Below are 22,777 nucleotides of genomic sequence, written 5' to 3'. Positions count from 1 at the left end.
CCTGTTATTTTTTTGATCTGAATGTAGATTTCTTTCTTTCTTTCTTTCTGTTTTTCATTACTGCAGTCCAGCCTTGTGTATCTCTGACTACTGCAGGACAGCAGGTCTTGTGCTGTCCCTCCTCCTCATTATCATACCATCCATGGCAAGTCAGGACAGGAGAGCTCAGTTAAATTGAGACCTTAGGATTTCTGTCTCCATCTTGCAGCAGTGGAAGTTGGCCTTTCACCTCTAGAGCCATCTTAGAACATCAGTGAGTTAATTTTCTTTGTACTTTTCTTTGTCAAGGTGCAAACCACTTTACATTAAGGAAAACGGCTTAATTATGCAGAATGTACAGCCTGATATTGCTGACTTAATTGCTGGAGTTAGTAAGGCCTATCTATATAGAATAAGTCAAGCACAATCCTGCGGTTGCTTATGCAAACAAGTGACTTACATAAATGCTCCAGTCGATGTCAAAGATACTATTGGTTTGGGTCAGGTGACTCACACCTAAGTCTGTGTAGGACCAAGCTCACAGACAAACAGTGGTTTGCAAAATTGCATTTTAAAAAATTTGTTCTTTATTTCTCTTACATAAAAATGTACAGGCCTCCTATGAAAAGTGATCTTTTTAATTCCATCACTTAATTTGGTAAAAAACACAAATGTGGAAATTCTTGCTTTTTTTTTTTTCCATTAAAAACATGTAAAACATTAAAGAGGGAATAAAGCATTCTTTATTTTTTCAGGTAGCTAACATAAGGATTTTAAATTGACTTTTAGTCCATTCTTCTCTGTGCTTGCAGCATTTGCAAGTGTATTTTATGCAAGTATTGCAGTATAATTCAAGTATCGAGAAAGGGAAAGACAAATATTTCAGGGTTGTTAGAACTGCGTGAAAGGGTTCATTAGAGTTTAGAATAGTGGTAAACTCCACCCTTCTGGTTCAACCGTCACCTTTCACAATGTTTAGTGTAAGGCAAGCTCAGGCATTACCCGGCTTACCTGGGAGGGTTAGCTCTGTCTCTGAGAGAGCTGTAGATGTTCATTCCCAGATGAAGTTGTTTTTAAGATTTAAATGAATGTAAAACCCATTGATGTCCACCTTCCTTGTGTAACAGGCTAAAGCATCTGAAATTAGTCTTTTAGCCACTCTTCCAAGAACCCGTGGGTTGATTTTGATTGTTAAAACAAGTCAAAGTGAAGGTTCATTTTGTCCAGTCTCTTCTTTTTTACAATAGCAGTAGTAATTGTTTCGGAGGAGAAAAAGGAGGGAGGAATCCTAGAATTGACAACGTTAGCTTCCTTCTGGGGATAGTTCTTTTAAATCATGCTCGGTTAATAAGGGTTTATGATGTTCCCTTATGTTATTTCTTTCTATTATTATGAGTGGAAGCAGTCTAGATATCCATGTAATGTAGTCTTTTTTTTTTTTTTTTTCCTCTTAAGGTTTTGGTCCCAGCAATACTCATACCCTTTTTCAATTGCATAATGATTGCCTGTTTTGTTTCAATGAATGTATTGCTGTATTCTGAGGAATAATGGCGCTTGATTTATCTGCTCTGTAGCCTTCCTTATTTTCTGTATTGATCTCCCATTCCTCTCCCTACTGATGTAAATAAGCTGTTTTTTTCACTCTTACTTTATGGAAGTTTATGTGTCCTTTTACTCACTTCAGTTATCTGTTTCAGAACTCCTTGTGATTCCACTTGGTGGGGTTTTCTTTGTTTGGTTTGTGGAATCACACAGCTATCCAAATAATATTGTTGATCTTGCTTTTTGAGATTTGCTCCAAAGTTTGCCCTCTTTTTTACATGAATACAATTCCAAAGAACTGTAAACTCAAACCATTATCATTATTATTAAATATACTCCAGAATTAGGCGCAGATACTGCCATTTAAAAGATTAAAATACAAGCATACAATACAGCATATGATGTATGTGAAATGAGCCATCTTGCTTTTCCTTTGATTTAAATGCCTTACCTTAAAACCTAACCACCAAAAAAATTGATACTAAAGATGGTAAATTTTGACCAAATATATCTAGTATTTAGGAACAACTTGTGATTTTAAGAGTATACATTGACTGAACTGATTTTTGTGATGGGAGGTAACAGCACACCTCACTGCCTGTGCAGGAATCTCTAAGGTGCATCTTTGATTCAGTTGCACGTGGCAGCCGAATCCTGTCATCCTAACTTGAGTAAGACTTGAAGGTGGTTTGCCTGACTAAAGAAGGAAGGCTCAATGTTGGAGTTTAGCATGTGAAATCAGATCAGTCTGCATCAAAATGTAGTTATTAAAACTTTCTTTTATTGCAGTACTGTTGGCAATTTCCCTGCTTCTGTTCTGGTTTCACTTAGGCTTTGTCTGGCCGCAAGTGCATGACAGCCTAGGTTCCAGTTCAGCATAGTCTGACTAAGCTGGTAAAAACTCCCATTAACTCTACTGACGGTTCTTCAGGACTCTGTACTCACACATATGTTCAAGTACAGTGCTAGATTTGCTAGATTAGCCTTTCAACAGCTTTGACAATAGGAATAGATACATTATTTACTCACGAGTTAGTAAAATGTGTATTTATAGTGAACTTGTGAAGATATTTCTGGACTAATAGTTTCTCTCTCAAAATATCAATGTTAGGGTTGTAAGGGTGTTTTTTTTCTCACCACTCTAATTCTACTCAATTATATGAAGACAGCATAAACCACATCATGAAGTGTAGCATTGCTCATGTGGAGATTTGCTTTACTAGTCAGTGTATAGAGTGTCAGTGTCCACGTGGCTGCTGGCCAGTCATTGCCCTCAGCATCATGCCACACTTTCTAAACCACGGGAGAAGTCCACAATACTTCCTAAGTCTTTGTGCTCCCTAAACATGGACGTTGGTGGTGCATGTCCCTTGTTTACTTTTCATACAGTAGAAGGATAAAGTGTCATGGAGATAATAACTGCGGTCTTCCTATAACCTGCTGATGTCAATCCTGTCGAATATTGAAATCTATTATAATACAGCTAATAGATGTGAGGATACATGTGGCTGTTTGATGGCCAGCGGCCGAAGCACCAAATGGTCCTGGCAGATGTGTTGGGTGATGCACGTGTACATGTGAGTAGTGGTTTGCTGCCATTATTGTACTGGGAGAAATTTATGTTGCTGAAGGGAGTAATCTCACTCTATCAAAAGCCATATGGTGGTGAGGGAGCTTGCCTGAAACCTGACTTCCTTTTTCTCAATTACTTGTGCTCTTTGCTTAATCTTTTGACTAACTTCATTGAGTGTTTGGTGAAGCCTTGAACTATGGTAAATTTGCTCAAGCTTAGACTTCCAGAGGAAAACTGTACACTGGCTCTGTATACCGATACTTTCAGTTTTAATTGTGTAATAGTTTTAACTGCCTGAAGAAAGTAACGGGAGATGTGTTTTTAAATACAGGCTCTTAATTGAAATAGGTATTTGACTTCCTATTGCAGAGTAGTTTCCTTGAAATACTGAGCTTGAAAGAGTATGTTTGTCTGAATAAATTAAACTGAAACACTGCTGATGTTGCATAATGGCAGGAGGTATGTCCAGAGGGCAGGCTGCCGGACTGGAGCAGCTAGATATGTGGGCTTTATTTCCAGTTTTGCTTTTCATTTGCCTTGCCATTTTTGGATGATTTTTATAACCTCCTCTCTGCTTATTAAGCTTTTAAAACTTACAGTGATTCAACTTCATGTATGTGCACACTTTTTGTTACTGTCATATTTAAAGATGTAGACTAGCTGTGCATAGGAAGATTTTTAATATGTTCAGCATCTTAGTATCTGAATGGTGTCTTTCTGCCTGGGTCTCTAGACTGAGTCTCCGGAGTTCGAGATTCAATTCAGGGGTCTGAATGAGGTTTACTCTTTGACCCTTGGCCAAGTCACTCAATTTTTTTTGCCTCTGTTTGCCATCTTTTAAGGGAATGGATTAATATTTCCAATCCCACATGCTATGTCTGATTTGTCTAGACAATACATTTTTGTGTCTAGGACTGTGTCTCATTATGTGTTTTTCAACAATGCCGAAGACAATGGGCTTGAATCTTGGTTGGGTGTCTGTAATATAATACAGAATGAAATTAATAAAAAAGCAAGCAGTCTGCTGAGTGTTTGCTTCCCCTTGCCTCATGACATGGTGAGGTGTACGTGGGTGGATAAAATATTCTTATTTTGTACTTTCTGGTCCAACTCAATGTGTTTAGCTAAGTGCATCCCTGGTATGAATCCACTGAAATTATTGGATGTACACAAGGGATTAATCTGACTCGGTATGTTGCACTTGAGACAGTTGGTTCCCTTCAGGTCTGATGATATAACTTTTTCTAGGAAGACTAAATTTAAGAGTATAAGTCTTTAAATCTTTTGATCGTGTGTTCCTAAAGAGAAACACACTTTTTTTTTTAATTGGACTCTGTTACAAATAGTAAAAGAAACATCATCTCATTGTAGTTAGTGTGATTCACCTTCTGTTGTATGACTTTTTTTGACATTTGCAGTGTTTGATGCATTTATTTATGTTTTTTAAAGGACGGGTTTAAATAGATTACAGCAAACAATTACAGACAGGTACATTCTCCCAATCCAAAGTAAATATCTGTATGTGTATAAATACATGTGTGTGTGTGTGTATTTATGAAAAAGTAAAATGTGCCAGTTTTCTTACAATATTTATATATCAAATGCATACTTTCACATCTCTGGCAAGATATACAGAAGTTACATTTTTTAAGGTACCTCATCCAACATAGCATTTTATTTATGTGGGTTGATCCTTAGAGTCCGAGTGTCACAGAAGTGATTTTCCCAACAGTCATTAAGTTCAGGGTTTATCTGTATAATACAACATCAGTCTCATACCTTTTCTGGAGTACAGGAAACATCTACACTTTATAATTCTCAAGAGAGTTCTGTGCTTATTGTGGTGGTAATTGGAGGTCACTCTTAACTCTGGTTGGCATGGTCAGTAGGTTGATACCAGAGTTTAAAGCACTTTGCTGCTTTGAAACCTTGTGCTGCTATGCAGTCTTTGAAAATGATCCTATTGTTCTTTTTTTTTTTTTTCCCTCTTTCAAAGTGACACTCAGGATTTAAATATAACATGGAATCTTGTCGGGGAGTGGCTGTAATCAGCAGATATTAGTTATAGATGTGGATGTAGAAAATTGCAAATATGAATTGTGTTTTTCATACAATAAAATTATCCCTTTAAGTAAGCAACATATTTGCTTAGAAAATTCTGTGATTTAAAAAGCCAGCCAAAAACCTCCTAAGTGTTACAGCATGAACACCAAATACTAGAGCGAGACTTGAGTTAATTATTCCTTTTTCCCCTTTACAGAAATAATTTTAACCTTTTGATTTACTGATTTATAGACTTTCTTTCCTGCTCGCTGATTGTTGCTAAGAGCTGTTAGTGGGACTTCAACACACACGCATGGTGGTATGTGTTCAGAAGAGTCAACAGTCCTGCTTCTACATGCTGTATCCTGACAAAAGACCTAAAAGCCCATGGTAATACATCTACCTTGAAATGCCTCCTCTCACTGAGGTCCTGGAAAAAATCTGCAAGGAAACGATGTTATGGTTATAGAAGAAATTTTTTTTTGATATTTTCTTCTGGATATTGTCAAGAACTTATATAATACTGAAATGGTACTGGCCAGGAAGAGGGCATGGAGACAATATTTGTGAAGCATGCTTAGCCAGTGCTTTTCTTCACGTTGTGCAACCTTTGCCAGAGTTGGAGCTCCTACTTACAGCATGAGAAAACCAGTCGTGGCCATATCTGGCTGTTTTGCCTGCCTTGGGACAGCTGCCCTTTGAGACATAGCGGCCATTTTTGTGCTTGGATCTGAGCAGTGATGAAGTCTGATCTAATACCTCACAAGTTTGAAAGCGAAACTCTCCGTTTCACCTCAGTGGAAACTGGGCAAACCCCATTACCCCTTGCAGCCCCATGCATTTCCTTGTCTGATAAATAAGTTTTGAAGTACTGGTGTAATGCTTGCGTCTGTTGGTCAATGGTTTGGTGGATACCAGTCCCTCAAGGGCTGTGATGTAGCTGCTGTTCCCTAAGAGCTTTCCTCTTACATAAGAGTACGTTAATCTTTCATGGACTGTGCTTTGGCAGGGAAATTTACAGTAGAGGAAGGGAGACCTGTTTTACGTTTTTAAATAAAAGCTGTGCCACCAGTCCAGTGAGACTTCTGACTTTCTAGATGTGAGGCCAACAGAGCTGCTGAATACAAGTTCACAAATTCTTAACCCAAAATTTAGTCTTGTTGATTGTGAAAGAGTCTGTTAGGACCATACATGTTCACTGAGTCAGCAGTGTTCGGGGAAAAAAATGGAGGGAATGGTGAATCTTGTCAAACAAATACTTTAAACACGTATTTTAAAGAAAACCTGGGACATCTTTAGGCCAAATGTAGTACTTCAATGTAAATTTTTTGCAACAAAAAATAATTTAGTTTAAAAGGGTTTGGAAAGGTACTATATGGTGCCGTCGACAGGCTGGAGGGAAGGGATGCCATCCAGAGGGACCTTGACAGGCTTAGAGGTGGGCCTATGCGAATGTCATGAAGTTCAACAAGGCCAAGTACAAGGTCCTGCACATGGGTCGTGGTAATCCCAAGCGCAAATACAAGTTGGGTGATGAGTGGATTGAGAACAGTCCTGAGGAGAAAGACTTGGGGGTGTTGGTTGATGAGAAGATCAACGGGACCCAGCAATGTACATTTGCAGCCCAGAAAGCCAACCGTATCCTGGGCTGCATCAAAAGAAGTGTGACCAGCAGGTCGAGGGATGTGATTCTCCCTCTCTACTCCACTCTTGTGAAACCCCACCTGCAGTTCTGTGTTCAGCTCTGGGGCCCCCAACACAAGAAGGACATGGACCTGTTGGAGCAAGTCTAGAGAAGGCCACGAAGATGATCAGAGGGCTGAAGCACAGGCTGAGAGATTTGGGCTTGTTTAGTCTGGAGAAGAGAAGGCTCTGGGGAGACCTTAGAGCAGCCTTCCAGTACCTAAAGGGGACCTACAAGAAAGATGGGGAGGGACTTTTTACTGAAAGAGGGTAGATTTAGATCAGATGTAAGGAAGAAGTTCTTCACTGTGAGGGTGGTGAGGCACTGGAACAGGTTGCCCAGAGAGGTTGTGGCTGCCCCATCCCTGGCAGTGTTCAAGGGCAGGTTGGATGGGGCTTTGAGCAGCCTGGTCTAGTGGAAGGTGTCCCTGCCCATGGCAGGGGGGTTGGAACTAGATGATCTTTAAGGTCCCTTCCAACCCAAACCATTCTACCATTCTATGATATAGGTATCATCATTAGCTTCAATGTATCCAGTTTATAGGTCACGAGCTGTTCACTGTCCTTTGTGTTGGTGACTTTGTGGATTGGTATCTTCTACCAAAGTTACACACTTGTAGTAAAAAGAAATCTCTTCTACTAAAATTTTATTTTTTGAAACTGAAGACCTGTTTTCTGAGATTCAGTTTTCCTCATGGTGAATTCAGTACTGATGATGTTTAAAATGAGCTGATGAAGACTTCTAAAAAAAGGAAAAAAAAAAGGAAAATCCCAAATAATTTTTGGAACATTAACACTTCAAGGTTGAAATCTAGAGTTTAATCCTATTTCACCTGTGAAATATGACAAAATTACCGTTGACCTTAGCATTAACAAATATTAGCACTTCATTGCATCATACAGAAGGAAGGAAATTCATCCTAGAGTTCTATATATATACATATGTATTTATATTACATATCTTTTTTTTTTCCTCTGCAGTTGTAGTGAAGATTTCAAAGTGTGGAGAAAGCTTTGCTTTTGCTGTGATATTTAACGTCTTTAGAAAAATATAAATGGCAGTCAGACTAGTTTTTATTATTTATGATAAATGTAAGTGTTATCCGGAGCATAGAAAGGATGAAGCTAGTAGAACTGCCAATGCTGATTACCCTAATTTCTTTGCTACCTTTATTGGCTAGGTTTAAGTCCTCAGACATGCAAAGACTGAAAGTTGAGGCCTCTGAGTGCAACAGGAATGTGTCTGCTAGTTGTCCCAAACAGGCTCCCCCACCTGTCTTTTTTGTTTGGCATGTTTAATGTTTTGGTAGAAGAAGAAAACCCTTTTCAGTCAAGAGTCGTATTGCACTGCTGTACTAGGACAATGGGTTTGGGCGGGCAGGAATTTCGTAGGCTTTGGGTCAAAGGCAATAATAATAAAAAGTGGTGTGTTGTAAGTATTAGGAACTTGGGATTTGCACGGTTGGGTGGATGGAACAGACCCTGACATGTTTTGGTTTGTGTACATGCAATTAAAGAGCTGTTGAATAGATGAAATGAGTAAAATGCAGACAGTGTATGTGAAATAGAGCACACCCAGACTTACTTGGCCCTGTGGTTTAAAACTAATCTGTCTGAGAGATCTACTGTAGTAACTGAGTGACAACAGGTGCAGCTCTTCTTACACTGCTGTGAGCTCTTTGATTCTTTTTAGCAAATGCTTAACATGGGCTGCATCTCATACTTTTTATACGTTTCAAGACTAAATGACTAGGTGTCACATTTTTTCTCCTATTACTGCAGAAGTAGTCCCTTAGGACAACTTGCCCTCTTCCTCTCCCATTTCCCCCAAAGCAGCCAAATATACCAAGCAGGCAGAGGCATTGGCATGACAGGTATAAATACCAGCGGTGTAAGTGGATCTAATAATCTGGTTCTATTTCAAAGGTCATGTATTAATGTATATGGCATTAGCCATAATGGAGCAGAGAATAATTACATGTTTCCTATTGCTCTGTGATGGCCTCTGCTGTATTTCAGGCTCTTGCAGTACCAATGCCCAGTTCTGTTTAATATAAAGCTTGAATGCTGGGAGTATGTGTGCTGTGTCTTAATTTTTTGTCTGGAACATTTTTGCAAAAACCACAGTCAGATCTGTGACTGTGTTAGAGCGGTGAATTGCTCGTTTTTGTAAAAAGCCTCGAGACTGTGGGGTGCATAATTTGGGAGGACATTGACAGCTTCCTCCAGATGTCAGTATGTGGAGAAGTTCACTTGAGCAGAACCTAAGCCCTGGTTTTCAATTTGAATTAAAAATCTGTTTTAAATTTAAAGTTTACAGAACAAAAGGAAAAACATGTTTGATGTTGTGACAGTCACACTCCATTGTTTCAGGTCTCCTTCTTGCCTTCAGAATGTCATATAGCTTTCTTAGTTCTCTGTTCTTTGTAGCTTTAAATAAATTTGGCCAACAGACCACAGAAAGTTACTTTATTCTACTGCACGCTATCCCTTTGGGGACCTAACTATACCCTATCCTAGCTTCTCTAGGACTTAGCTTTGGTACAGTCCTCAGCAGGTACAGTTGGTTTTAGTTCATCACCACCAAGTCACTCTCAGTATGACAGCCAGGTTGCAAGGACGTTTTTCGTGGAAGTGATCCATTGAACATATTTTGTGATTAAACTGTTACACTGTTAACGATGCCTGCAAAATTAATTATGTTCATTAGTTTAAATTCATTTCTGAGCAGTTAGGATGAATGAAGCGATCCTTTTGCTTTGGAATCGAGAGCAAAACTTCCATTCCCTTCAGGATGGTCAAGACAGGGTTCTCTGCCTTTAAAGCTGGTAGCTGACTCATTTTCCAGGCTAACTAGTATCGTACCAGCCCTCTTGAATGAAAGGTCATGTGTAACTGCCTTATAGGGTCACTTTTCAGGGAAAACCTGTTTATTTTAGTAATTATTTTTGATAGTAGGACTTTTATATTAACCTATACTCAAAATTAGGATGACTTCCAGAAGACCGCTGCAGTTATGGAATATCCCCCCAACTGTATTTTGTTGTCAAAGATAGCAGGTATTCTCCCAGGCAGGGCAGAATCTCTGCAGAGTTGGGAGTCATGTCTGTGCTTGCTTTATCCCTTTTGGGGTGTGGGAGATGGTGTCAGCAAAGAACAGACCAAAGCGTAAAGCTCTGGCAACTCTTAAGTAGGTGTGGAGAAGTTTTTTTTTTTTTTTTACCTTTATCTTTTAGATACATTTTTATGCAGATAACTAAGACCATACAGTATTTCCCATTTTTTAATGAGTGTATCTGATTTCCTTCTCTCTGAGAAGTACAACAGAGTGAGAGATAATACTCAGAATGGGTAGACAATGCAAGAAGAGCCACATACCAACTAACTTTGAGCGCCTGAATTGCTTTGGCCATGAGTACAGTTGTCCGGGATCCTTTTGAAGGTTAGTGGGGGCAAACAGTTGCTTCCAGACAGCATTTTGGGAATTATAAGTGTGTGTTCAATCACTACAGACTCCCTGAACCTCATGATTTTCTTATGAGGACATACTGCTGGTGGGTTTTTCAGAATGCTGAGATTCTGGTCATACAGGACTTCAGCACATCCACAGTCTCAGCAAGAGATGCGCAAAAACTCAGAGCCAGACAGTAATAGAAAGGATTGTGTAATGCACTCTGCCCAGCCAAATCTACTTTGTAATGAATGTGGCAGGGATTTTTTTTTTTCTTGAGGCTGTTGGATGCAAGCAGGATCCTATAGTTCTTTGTAGACTAGAATTTGTAAGAAACTGTAAACATAATCATGTTCCTGTTGAAAATCTGGTTTAAATAAAATAAAAATTTTCCATGCAAAAGGGTTGTTTTTTCAGTAGAGTATTCTAAGCAAAACTTTTTGTTCTGAACAAAGAAAGGAAATCTTTCATTTCATTGTATTGGGAATATGCTTGAGGAAAACAGTCTTCAAATTCATGGTATTTCAGCCTAGCTAAATATGGCCTGTGCTACTGAGGGGTTCTGCTCCATGTCTTCGCAAGTCGTGCATGAGATTAGGCAGTCAGGAGAGGACTGTTGCCTAGACGATTGCCTATTAACTCAGCACCTTTGAACCCAGTCGATCCTGGTAGTGAAGTAAGGGGAACATTTGCTTCTATCCATCTGGTTCATCCAGCTTCAGCTAGTGCAAGTCTGGTGTTTATGGCCAAATAATTGAGGCGACACTGCCAAATAGTTTGGAAAAAAGGAATATACCACAGTGAATATCAGTACTGTTTCTGTTTAATATCTGCCCTTCATCCCATAAAATTTAGGAGCTGCTGTGAAATACAAAATTTTCTAATAGTTGAGGCTTTCTTTGTAGGTGTAATGATTTGGGTTCTTGGCTTCCTCTTTACCATAATATCTTTCTGGATACAGTTTTTCCAAGTTAAGAGTTGTGCTATCGCTTTCTCAGGGTGATACTCTGGAGGAGAATTTCTGAGCGATTGCCCATAAAGCTAATATGTATCTCTGCCATTGGTATTCAAAGGTGAAGAACCATGAACAAACTGCTCGCTCTACATGTGCATGCAGCTCTCCAGGATATACAAATTGAGCAGCTGCGTGTAATTATTAGAGCACTTCATCAGGTAAGTGGCAGGGATTTGAGTTCAACACCTCCAGGTTCTTTTGAAGCATATAGTGAAGTTAATCTGTCGTCACAGGCATCTCAAAGAAATCCTTTTTTCTTGAACTATTATCTAAGAGACCAGAATGCCTTTCTGCAGTATAATATTTTCTCTTAGATATTAAGGATTTGTATAAAGCTATATTGTTCAATTAAACATGTACTTTTCATGCGGCAATTGAGTGGCAGCAAGGGTGGAATAAGGAGCTTAAAGCCCAGCGAAGTGTAAATGCTCAGACTGCGTTTACAAGAAGTGTTTTGAGGTTCTTGTTGTGGCCATGAAAATAAAAACCTACCAACATAATGCCTTAGTATTTTAGCTCAGATTTGAAGTTGGTCTTCATATCAGAACCTTCCACTTACAGATCTGCCAGTTAATTCATTTGGAAAGAGGTGTCCTTCCTAGTTCATGTGTTCTATATTGCATTAAAAATTCAACCAGAAATCATCTATTTATCCTTCTTCTCTAAGCACTTCGCATTTATAAATCTACACAAGTAGGATGAAAATGCTTACAGCCCCATTGCCGTTTCATACTGGAGTATGTTCAGTCCAGCCATATCCAGTAAGAGAGCCGTGATATGCTGGAATTCGGTGGGTTGACAAGGGCCGGTCTGTCCTCATTCACACTGTTTCAGTGGACCAATATATGTAAATGTGGTGTTCCTCAGAGTGAACTGTATGGAAGAATTGGCCCCTGTTTGAGTCCAGCAAGGCTGCTCCAGTTTCTCTTTGGATAAACATGGAGACTTAAAGGGAGTTGCTTTGTGGTCTTTGAAAGTGGGGAGCCATGACATTTACCTCTCATCCTTAAAGCATTTTTTAGGGTGTGCAAATAGTTCATAGCATTGATCTGATTAGAAAAATACACGTTCGGTTCTGATGATAATTTGTTATGATTTGGTATTTACCATATCTGAGAAAACTTGATGCATTATTGTTTCAGTCTTTATGTCTAAATTTTTCCTAAAGTGATGAAATGATCTTTATTTCAAATACCCTGTCTTTATTTTTCCTTTTAATGAGAGGTTTGAGCTGATTTGGGGAAAATGTTTATTTTTTCCCAGTATTTTCTTCAGCCTAGAATTTATTTATTCACTCAGTTTTTGTCAAAGGTCCTAATTAGATTTCTGTGTCTGGCTTTTAAATCCTTGGAAATTGGAATTTCTTATATCAACATTGTAATTGCTGTAGTTACAGGTCATGTGCTTTTCTGTTTTCAAACCAGACACTGAATTGTAATTGTCTGATTTATTCTTAAACTGTTTAAAAAAAAAAAGGCAGCGGGGGGGGGCAGTGTGTTCAAAATTGTTTGAAGAGTAACCCTGAAGTAATCTTCACAGTATTTATAAGGATATAAATAGTTATCTCTATTTCTTCTTTTCCCCAAAATGTGTAGTGTTAATAAATTCTCTCATTGCAAAGAGCAAACAATGCACCTTTATAAACAGTGGGATTGTGAATGAACATCACCAGTCCTCTGGTTGTAAAACCATGGTCACTCCAAAAGAACAGGATGAAATGAAACATGATGCATTTAAAATACACATTTCTGTCCTGGATGAGAAAATGGGAGTACAGGGAGTCCATATAATCATCTGATCTTCTGCTCAGTGTCACATAAGAGGATTTACACCAAGGGTAGTGCATTTAGCTGTCCCACCTTGTGAGAATCCTGCCCTCCGTTGTACACCCTTGGTTCTCGTCATAAACCCCCATGAATCCGAGTTCCAGATAGTTTTCCAGCTGTGGGGAAAGGCTCTTCCTGTTCTAATTTGGCTTTATTGTGCGTACAGTATGATTGTCTAGAAGCCTTAGCTTTGATTTCTAGACAGTAAATAAAAACAGCGTCACTTTTTCTGTCCTGTTTGCTGATTTCTTTGCTAGTTTCTGTTGCTGTGTTTTAATGGAGGAGAGGCACTCACTGCTGCTTTATTTGTGGCATATTTCTGTATAAATGAATGGGGAACCATGTCAAGGATGTTTGTCGAGCTTGGAAGTAGCAGAATCCATTCCCTTAGTGGCCTCTTTTTCAAAAAGACCAGATCCTGTATTATTTACTGTATGCATTTTGCTACAACTGTAAAATAAGCAGCTCTGCTTTGCCTAGATAGGAAAAGTGCACTGCGATCTGTACTAGCAGCAAGTACTTTATGCGAGGTTTTGTCTCTGCCTTTGACTGAGTGCTTAGTATTTTGAGGGTCTGGGTGGGTTTGATTGTGTTTTATAGGTACGTGTTGCAGGCGCTGATATGATTGGGATACCTCACTGTGCCTGACTATCAGCTATTCTTATTTTTAAGTTTCCTGAAGGCAGCAGTCTTCCTTCTTTGTTCAGTAATTGTACCTTGCTGTAGATGGTGGGGTCATTGTCCAGCACTGGTTTTCCTAGGCGTTGTGGTAATGTAAGTAACAATACGTAATACAATAGTAAGACTTTTAGTTTAATTCTCCTTATTTAGGTCCCTAGGTAGTTCACCTGGATGAAAGGGAGGGTTTACTTTAACTCAAAAAATATTTTTTGTAGACAGGAATTTTGTTTGGATTTTACTTATGCAAAACTGAAAGAAAAAGTCAAATGCTTCAGTAAAATTCAGTTTGCTTTGAAGATACATGTTCTAATTGTAGCAAGAATTGTAAAAAGAATATGTCTGTGAAAGCACACCTTGGCTAAAAATGAGTCACAAATAAGCTGTCTTGTAACACATCAAAGAAAATCCATCTCTGAAATGGCTTTCTCTTGGAGAACAGTTACGATGTTGTGTTGCCCTGAGATGCATCCAGGATGTCTTGCACTTGATGGTACGGTAGTATTCCCAAGACAACAGGCAGCTGAAATTTCAGTACTATTTAGCATTTTTAATACCTTTTAGTTCATTGACTTTTCAGGCACAATTAAATACTGATCTTCTGAGATGGTTCTTAGTGTTCAGACAGAAAACTGTAATACTAAATCTTCAGGAATGTTATTTGTATTTTGTGGGGAATGAGAAGTTGGGGGTATGGAACGTTTTAGGAGAAAAACATTCTATTTGCTATGGTAGACATTTCTGCAAGTTCTCTTGTCTTTTGTTTATCTTCTGCTCCTGTAGTCTGCTCTTGTGATGCTGTACTGTTACAGTGGAGTTCAGCATCAACTTATCAGGAATGAGACTTAAAACAAGAACTTAATATTGCACTCAGCTGCATCATGGCTAATGCTGTTTCAGCATGTCACCAAATTGTCATCAGCTTCTGCTGAAATACAGACCTAATGGTAGTGGTACTTGAACCCATGCTGTGCAGAAGCTCTGGTAGTTGGATGTGATTTTGCTTGTACACATTCACCTGATAAAGGTATTTTGTACCTGCAGGTACTGAAGCAGTGTCATTTAACCTAATTATTGGTGCATATATAATCTCCTATAAACTGTAATTCAGCTTGAACATAAATAATAGTTTTTCTAAGGACATACTGTCTGCAAAACGTTGCTATTTAGGTGCAGCCTGGAGAAGCAGGAATCTTTCTCTCAGCTGCTTGCTGAAGAGCTGTTATGTTCATGCTATGCTGTCTTCTGGGCATATGCATGGCCTGTTATTTGACTGATTTATGCAATGAAGTGGCAAGACTAGGAGCTGTTTCAGCAGAGAAGAATCTTAAACATAAGGTCCTTTTAAGGTATCTCAACATGTGCACTCCGAACAGTAATCAGTTTGGTTTTTTTTAGTGTTAGCATTATGCTTGGATTTTTTGACCAGTGAATGAAGAGATCATTGTGCACAAACTTATTTCTAGTCACAAGTTTAAAACCAAATGTGTTCATTTTCCTGATTCTGTGCCTATATTGTCTGTTTTCTAGGTCCCTCTGTACAGTAGTGTGCAAGTGGACATACACTTCAGATGGAGGTTGGGATGACAGTTTCTGGAAAATGATTGGTTTGGAAGATTTGGTGAAGGATAAGTATGAAAAAATAGGTATATCAGGGGTTGTTTTGTTTTATACATCTACATATGTATGTATATATAAAAAGATATATACATATAAAATGTCTTTTGCTGTATTATTGTGAAAGTCAGCAGATATGTAGCAGGACTTGATGAAGCTTCAGATGGGTGGGTAACAAGGCTGGATGCCCATAGGTAACAGCTTTCCTAAGTACGCTTTTTACTTTGAATTTTCATGAAAAACTGTGTTTAAATTTTATATCTTCTACCCTTCTGAAGGGCCTAGGTAGCTTTTCAGTACTGCTCAGCCTCAACAATAGAGAAGTAAATGGGAGTCTCAGCAACTGATTACATGAAGGAAGCACCAGTTATGGGAATATTGGATAGCAGGCTACAAAAAAAAAGCCACAACGTAGTAATTTATAGCTGTTACTGATAGCACGTTTTGTGACCTGTGCCAGTCTCCCTTACAGTAATTTTCAAAAAAAGTGCTACTTCTGCTTGTTATTATCTTTATACTGTTTTTTTTCACTCTCTTAGAGCCTAAGTTTAATTAGAGTGGTAGCCTTGCTAATAGCAATTCCTACAGCAGATATTCATTAAAAGTCCATAATGTTAATATACCAGAAAATTTCCAGGATAACTTTATTAGACTTTCCCTGTTAAGTTAATGGACTTTTAATGGATGTCCTAAGCAGACATGTCATTAACAAGAATATTACCAGACATGAATTAAAATATGCTCATTCATCAAAGTTAATTATCTGAAATTTCCTTTGATTTTTTTTTTCTTAATGTCTAGCACTTTGAACAAGTTCGTACAGCAGTTTAAATGCAGCAACATGAAATGGAAATGGCGAAGGGAGGACTGTAGTGAAATGAAATGTAATGAAATCTATAAACTTTTCTGATCATCACAAAATATACTCTTAAATCATTTTCAGGTTATCAGAAAATTATACTTGAAAGCTTCCTTGAATAGATTTCAGCTTTTCCCCCTGCAACTGCAACTGCTCATGCAAAGGTATAAAACCTACTAGGAGTATTAGGCTTTTAGCTTCCTGAGGTTTTAGTTTGAATACAATTCTTACAACATCTATCACGTGTGGCTTTTAGCAAATCTTCAACAAGTTAAAATAAGGCTTGCAATAAATACATGTTTTTACCAGAAAATTGAACATCTCAGCAGCTGGTGGTCTCATGGAAGAGTATTTTTAAGATAAATTATTTATGAAGTGTAAGCTAAGGCTTTAATACAATATTTATGCAATGCACTTCAAGGACAGTGCAAAGCAATTTGCCATTTTAAGTAACTAAACATACATGTTTTAAATGATAAAGTAGCCATTAATAAAAAGAGTCTTTTGTTGTGATGGAAGCCTCATAAAACTAATCTATATTTGGCTCAACATTTAGCAAGACAAAAATCATTAATTTCCAATATCAGGCTTACATTTTCCTTAAAACACAATGTTTACAAAATAAATCAGTAAATTAACTTCTGTTGATAGGTGTCTCTTGCAAGACAAAAATGTTTTCCTGAGTTAATGGGGAAAGTGTCTAGTTCCCTGGGCAATTGCATTGATTTTCAAGAAATGAACCACAGCATACCTGGGTGCGTCTCAGCTGGAGTTGGAGAAGCAGAATCCGACCTCCAGAAATGCACCAAACTGTAGGCTAGAACTTGAGGCTTCTGAAGAGCACATACTTTTACTCACCTTGAGAAATCCTTTGATTTTCAGATTCTTGGGGTGATTACCTTATGTGTATCCAAAGTGTAAGACACTTTCTGTTTTGCATAATAATGCTGAAACCTGGCCTTAGGAAGAATATATGCTTATTTACATGACCGTTTGTCTAACCTTGCCTTTTTTTAAAAAGGAAGGTGTTACATTCATTATATTTAGCTGTGTGATAAAATCACAAAAAAGCAGGGCAGTGACCTTCATTCATGTGTTTATGAAGAGGGAGTAAGGAGCTCTCTGTATGGATATGGAAACCAGATAGCAACTACTCCTTCATTCCTTTGAGTTTAACTTCTAAACTGTGCCTATTGGAGTCTCTTGGAAGGGTTTAGCTTCAGAGGGAGACAAAAAGACGGCAAAAGAAAGCAACTCAGTCCCCGCCTAGAAGCTACTTAACAATGCTGAGGTCTGTGCTGCATGCTGTGGAAGTGCTTTGCTTTCTGCCACCCCTAATCTTGTCAGTGTCCCTGTACATGGGAAAATGGGAATGGTAACATCATTCCTATGAAGGTTTGGGGGAGTTTGCTTGTTTTAATGAGTGTTCAGTGTTGTTGGACTTGAGAAGAGCATTCTGAATAAGCTCAGCTTTCCTTTACTTAATTTAAATTAATCAGGACAGTGTAGATCCACCTCCCGGGAAAGTGCCATTCAGTCACTTGAGCAGCGTTGGTCAAACTGCTGCTGGAACAGTCTTGTATAGTGGAAGATTCCTTCCTACCAACTCCCAAAGTGTCGGCATTGGTGGTGAGGCACCATCACTGCATAGATCTCTCCCAGGAGCCCACAAATGCTACACTGGGCACAACGAACACAGGATCACACTTTGCACAAACTCAGCTCAGGCTATATTTATAATATTGTTTCAGGGTGCTGTCCCATAAGCGAACAGTCTCAGCTGCCGTTAACTTCAGCACATTATACATAAAGGAAGGCAGTTTGTTTAAGTAACTCATATGGACAAACAGTCAGAGTGTGTGCTTCCAGGAGGCACGTCATAGTGTGCTACGGCTGACAGAAAAGAATTCGAAGCAGTAGACTTAGCTGGCTGGCAGATTAAGGAACTCAAAATTGCCAGATAACCTAGGTAGGAGTAGGTTGAAGGAAGATTGTACATGGTCAAAACCCCCTCCTAAAATGAAAACAAAACCAAAAAGCTAACAAGTCTGAAGTAATTCTAGTGGAATTTCCTTTTCTGTTCTCAAGCTTGTTCAAGTCCATGTATGTCTGCTCAAGGTTTGTTTAGCTCAAATACAAGGATGTATTTTAAAGCTTGCACATTCCCCTTGTGAAGAGAGATAATAGTATTTTTCTCACATATCTCTCCTAAAAGATTAGCAGGCTCTGAGTTATCATTTCTTTCTAAACAAAGCAAAATGTCACAAGATAAAATTAGCAAAATGTTCTTACTGTAACAAAAGTAAATACATAGTTTACCAGTTTAAAGTAGGCAGAAAAGCTATGTGTTTATTTTAAATCTCTAGTGAAATCATTATTGTTTTCAATCAGCGGGAACTCTAGATGAATGATTATGACTAGACTTATTTTTTGAAGTAGCTTTAACTTTCATGACACTGGAAATATGTAAAGAAATTACCTGTGAACAACTTCTTTAACGTACATATTTCTTTATTCTGATAAATATACTTTTAAACATCACTTTTAAAATGTCTTGCCCTTTAACAATATATTTACTGTAATCAGAGTGATGCTTGTGGTTCCAGGTAGTATACTTCTCTTAGTTTCAGTTTAACTTAACATATGACCTTGTTGATAAGGGAGACCCTCACATCTGACCTTTAGGATCTTCTGCAAACCTTTCCCACATCAAGGCGTGGTTTCACATGTGAAAATTCCCAGGCCTTTGACATTTTACATTTCTCAGAGCAGACTAACCTTTCAGGGAATCCACATAAGTTATTTGTGGTCCCTTCTGTATATCGTGAATTTACTGATCACGTTTGTGAAGATAAAGAGTGTTGTCTGGAGATATTACAAAATTTACTGATCCCATTAATTTGCCCACCAAGAGAGTAGAGGATGGCTTGTACTCAAAACCACTATGAAAGTGTTGTGTACTGCAGGCATTAGCATTTATCTGCTGTGGTGAAAGCACATGATGAGTATCTCTTTGTGGTATTATAAAACCTAGAAAGACATTAACAATTCCGTTAAAATTTCATGTACTATAGACCTCTTAGGGTACTGAAGCATATATTCCATTTGGAGGAAAATGGCTGATAAATTCTCACCACAGCCCTCTACTTCAGGGGCTACTTAAGGGACCAGATAATGATTTTTTATTGAAAGGTAATATTTTATGCCAGGTCTTTTTTTGGTTGAAGATGGTGCCTTTGCCTGAGAGAGCATTGCAGGTACTGCAGAATAGGTTTTATTGTTCTTGTAGATTGTGTGTTGAAAGCTAAAATGCTATCTTTTGTAAAGGGGTGTTTGTCACCTTCTTTCATCTGTGATGGAGCAGCACACTGAGTTTAATGAAGTATTTTTTTGAAACGCGAGCTTCATACTTGGAAATACAGCCTTTCAACATGATAAGGATTTAATAAACCCATTTCCCAGTTTTTTCCCGACTAGGACTTTACAGCCACATCCTCAAAAGGAAATAAATACACAGCTCATATGTATGGCATCTTTATGAACAACTGAGGCAAAACTGAGAAAAGAATTTGGATTGTTTAAATCTCTCAAGTTTTAAGGAAATTCAGTGCTTGCCTTGAACTTTAAAGCTTGAAATTAGTATGCTAACGAAAATAACACTTGCATGGACAGATTTTGGTATCAGCAGAGATAGGCTTTTGTAGACAACCATCATCAACAATCCTGTTCACAAAATGATAAACTTTTTCTTAAAATTACTTGGATTTTTTCCCTTAAACTTTCATAGGACTGGATAATATGGAGATCAGAGTTTTATGCCTGTCTTCAAGCAGCACTTCTCTCTCTGTTTCATAACTCTAAAACTGTAGTTTTGCTTAATTTGCTTCAGCATAAGATTGGTAGAATTCTTTCATGTTTGATTTTGACTTTGCAGGGGATGGTGGTGTAAGGAAGAACACCCTCTGGTCCTTATACATCTCTTTACTTAAATCACACTCTGCATCTTTTACCCACTCATCCTTCTTAGCCACCTTCAGGAAGAATGATTCCCATTTTCCACAGATTGCCTCAATGTAGGATTTCTTTTGTTTTGTTTTAAAATTTTGACACTGTGTTTTCAATTATGAAGGGTTCAACTTGACTCTAAAGTGCATTTATGGTTAGTGGTCTTTACTCCCGTACATCGGTACAATAGTGTCACCCTACCTGTTCCAGCACTCTGTCTGTACTTCAGTGTACAGCCCTAGCACTTTGCAATCTCTTGTCTGTAACTCTTCCCTTAATTCCAGGACTTTGGGGACTGGAAGCTTGATGTTTTCATGTACCTGGGCACTTGCATATGCCATTTTTGAGTGCCCTGAAAAGAAGGATCTGTAGAATTGTAAGACTGGATGTTCCTTTCTAATGCTCTTTCGTTTGCAGTATTTATTCATAAATTCATAATAAATAAAACTGTATATGATTTGGGACTTGATAGCTGTGAGACTTTTGATTGGTACCTGCTGTCATTCTTACTGTGCGCAAGCTTTACAATATACTGGGTTTTCAACTGTAGGTGCAACTCTGTGTTCCTTTAGGCATTCAAACAAGTGACAAAAGAGCAGGCTGTTTATTCATGAACATGTTGTTATATGAATGGTTATATTCCTGCATGTGCCAGTGTCTACTTTCGTATACAAAGCTAATGAAGATAATGGTGTTGTATACCTCACTTTTTACACTTAAATAGAGTCTGTTTAGGTTTTGTATTTTGTCAGAAGTAGTCAGTTTTAATACTTGGAAGTTCTATTCGTTTATTTACATTAGGCTGAAAATGAAGATTCAGTCCAGGGTGGGAGAATACAGTCAATATTAACTTCTGCTACAGCAGCTGTGAAGGGAATGGTCAATCCATTAGTTCTGCCAGTTTTCTCTCTCTTCCAAGGCCTTTGATGGCAGATGCTCTGGAGTATATGAGGGATTTCCTTGAAGGCTGAGGGAAAGGGATGATGATTTTTATATTTTTTTCAGGTCAGCTTGCAGCTGCCAGTTCTTCATAAAGCTGGATTGTAATAACGAGCTTTAAACACTGTACTTTGCAAATGGTAGAGAATAATAAGTAAAAGGAGTCTCTTTAAGTATGAGGTCCCTTTATCTGTCTGTCTGTGCTCTTTTGCTATCCCCAATAAATTACAACATGTTACAATTTCAAACAAAATTAAAAGGATGAATCAGGGGATATTTACACTTACATGCTGTCAAAATCCATGGAATTTACAACTGAACAGTGTTCCAAATATGCTAACATTTTTCTGGCTTCCTGTCATTTCAGTCCATCCAAGAGCTGCAGCAACTGTAAAGGAGCTGAAACTGGCACAGCGCAAAGAGGTTTTAGGGTGTCTCCTTCCTCAAAGCTTGAGGCATTATTTCATAATATATGATTCAGCAGTACGAAGTTAGAAAGAACTTTTCTCAGAAAAGCTACACATTCCTGTGATTTTATTTTATGTTTTTTCCATCTTGAGATCACTGAACCGCATGAATCGTTGAGGTTAGAAGGGACCTCTGGAAATTATCTAGTCCAGCTCCCCATGCTCAAAGCATGGTCACCTACAGCAGGTTGCTCAGGGCTGTGTCCAGTTGAGTTTTGAGTATTTCCGAGGATGGAGACACCAAAATCTGCCTGGGCAACCTGTTCCAGTGTCTTGACCACCTTTCCCTGATAAAAACATTTTTTCTTTTGTTTAAATGTAATTTCCTGTATTTCAGTTTGTGCATGTTGCCACTTGTACTGTCACTGGGTGCCACTGAGAAGAGTCTTGCTCCGTGGTCTTTTACTCCCTCCCGTCAGATATTTGCATATATGTTGATAAGATCTCCCCCCCGCCCCCAGCCCCACCTCCAAGCCTTCTCTTTGCTGGGCATAAAGTCTCAGGTGTCTCAGTCTCTCCTTGTACAACATGCCTCTGTCATCTTTGGGGTCCTTCTCTGGACTTGCTCCAGTATGTCCATGTTTCTCCTGTACTGGGGAGCCCAGTATAAAACGCAACACACCACATGTGGCCTCCTGAGCAGGGAGCAAGGATCACCTCCCTTGGTCTGCTGCTGGCACTCTTCCTAACGCAGCCCAGGAGGCTGTTGGCCGCTTGTGCTGCAAGGGCATATCGCTGGCTCACGTTCAGCATGGTGTCCACCGGACCTCCTCGTCCTTTTCTGCCAAGCTGCTTTCCAGACAGTCAGCCCCCAGCCTGTCCTGGTGCATGGGGTCCTTCCACCTCATGTGCAGAACTTTGCTTTTCCCTTTCTTGAATTTCACGAGTGTCCCGTCGGCCAGTTTCTCCAGCCTGAGATATTCCTCCTCTTTCCAATAGCTGTTCTTTAATAGGCTGGGCTAAGCTTGGGTAGCTCAGGTTTCTTCACAGTGTTTCCTGGGTGACATTTTCCATTCCTCTTCCACTGTAAGGAAAGGAACCATCATTCACCCTGCTTATCATCAGGTTGAGTCCTGCTGGCACATGGTACCTTTCCAGTT

The 22,777-nt window shown here is 38.8% G+C and overlaps 1 protein-coding gene across 2 annotated transcripts in view; it reads left to right on the top strand.

The window, feature by feature from the left end:
* Positions 1-22,777, top strand: part of FGGY (FGGY carbohydrate kinase domain containing) — a 134,551-nt gene that overhangs the window by 29,768 nt on the left and 82,006 nt on the right. For both annotated transcript variants that reach the window (XM_010582314.1, XM_010582313.1), the window contains one exon: positions 15,321-15,436. In XM_010582314.1, the coding sequence (XP_010580616.1) occupies positions 15,321-15,436 (116 nt within the window). The remainder of the gene's footprint in view (positions 1-15,320; positions 15,437-22,777) is intronic.

Source organism: Haliaeetus leucocephalus, unplaced genomic scaffold (assembly GCF_000737465.1).
Source record: "Haliaeetus leucocephalus isolate CR32 unplaced genomic scaffold, Haliaeetus_leucocephalus-4.0 Scaffold848, whole genome shotgun sequence".
Lineage (NCBI taxonomy): Eukaryota > Metazoa > Chordata > Aves > Accipitriformes > Accipitridae > Haliaeetus > Haliaeetus leucocephalus.
Note: the sequence above shows the minus strand (reverse complement) of the source record. Positions and strands in the feature narration are given on the sequence as shown.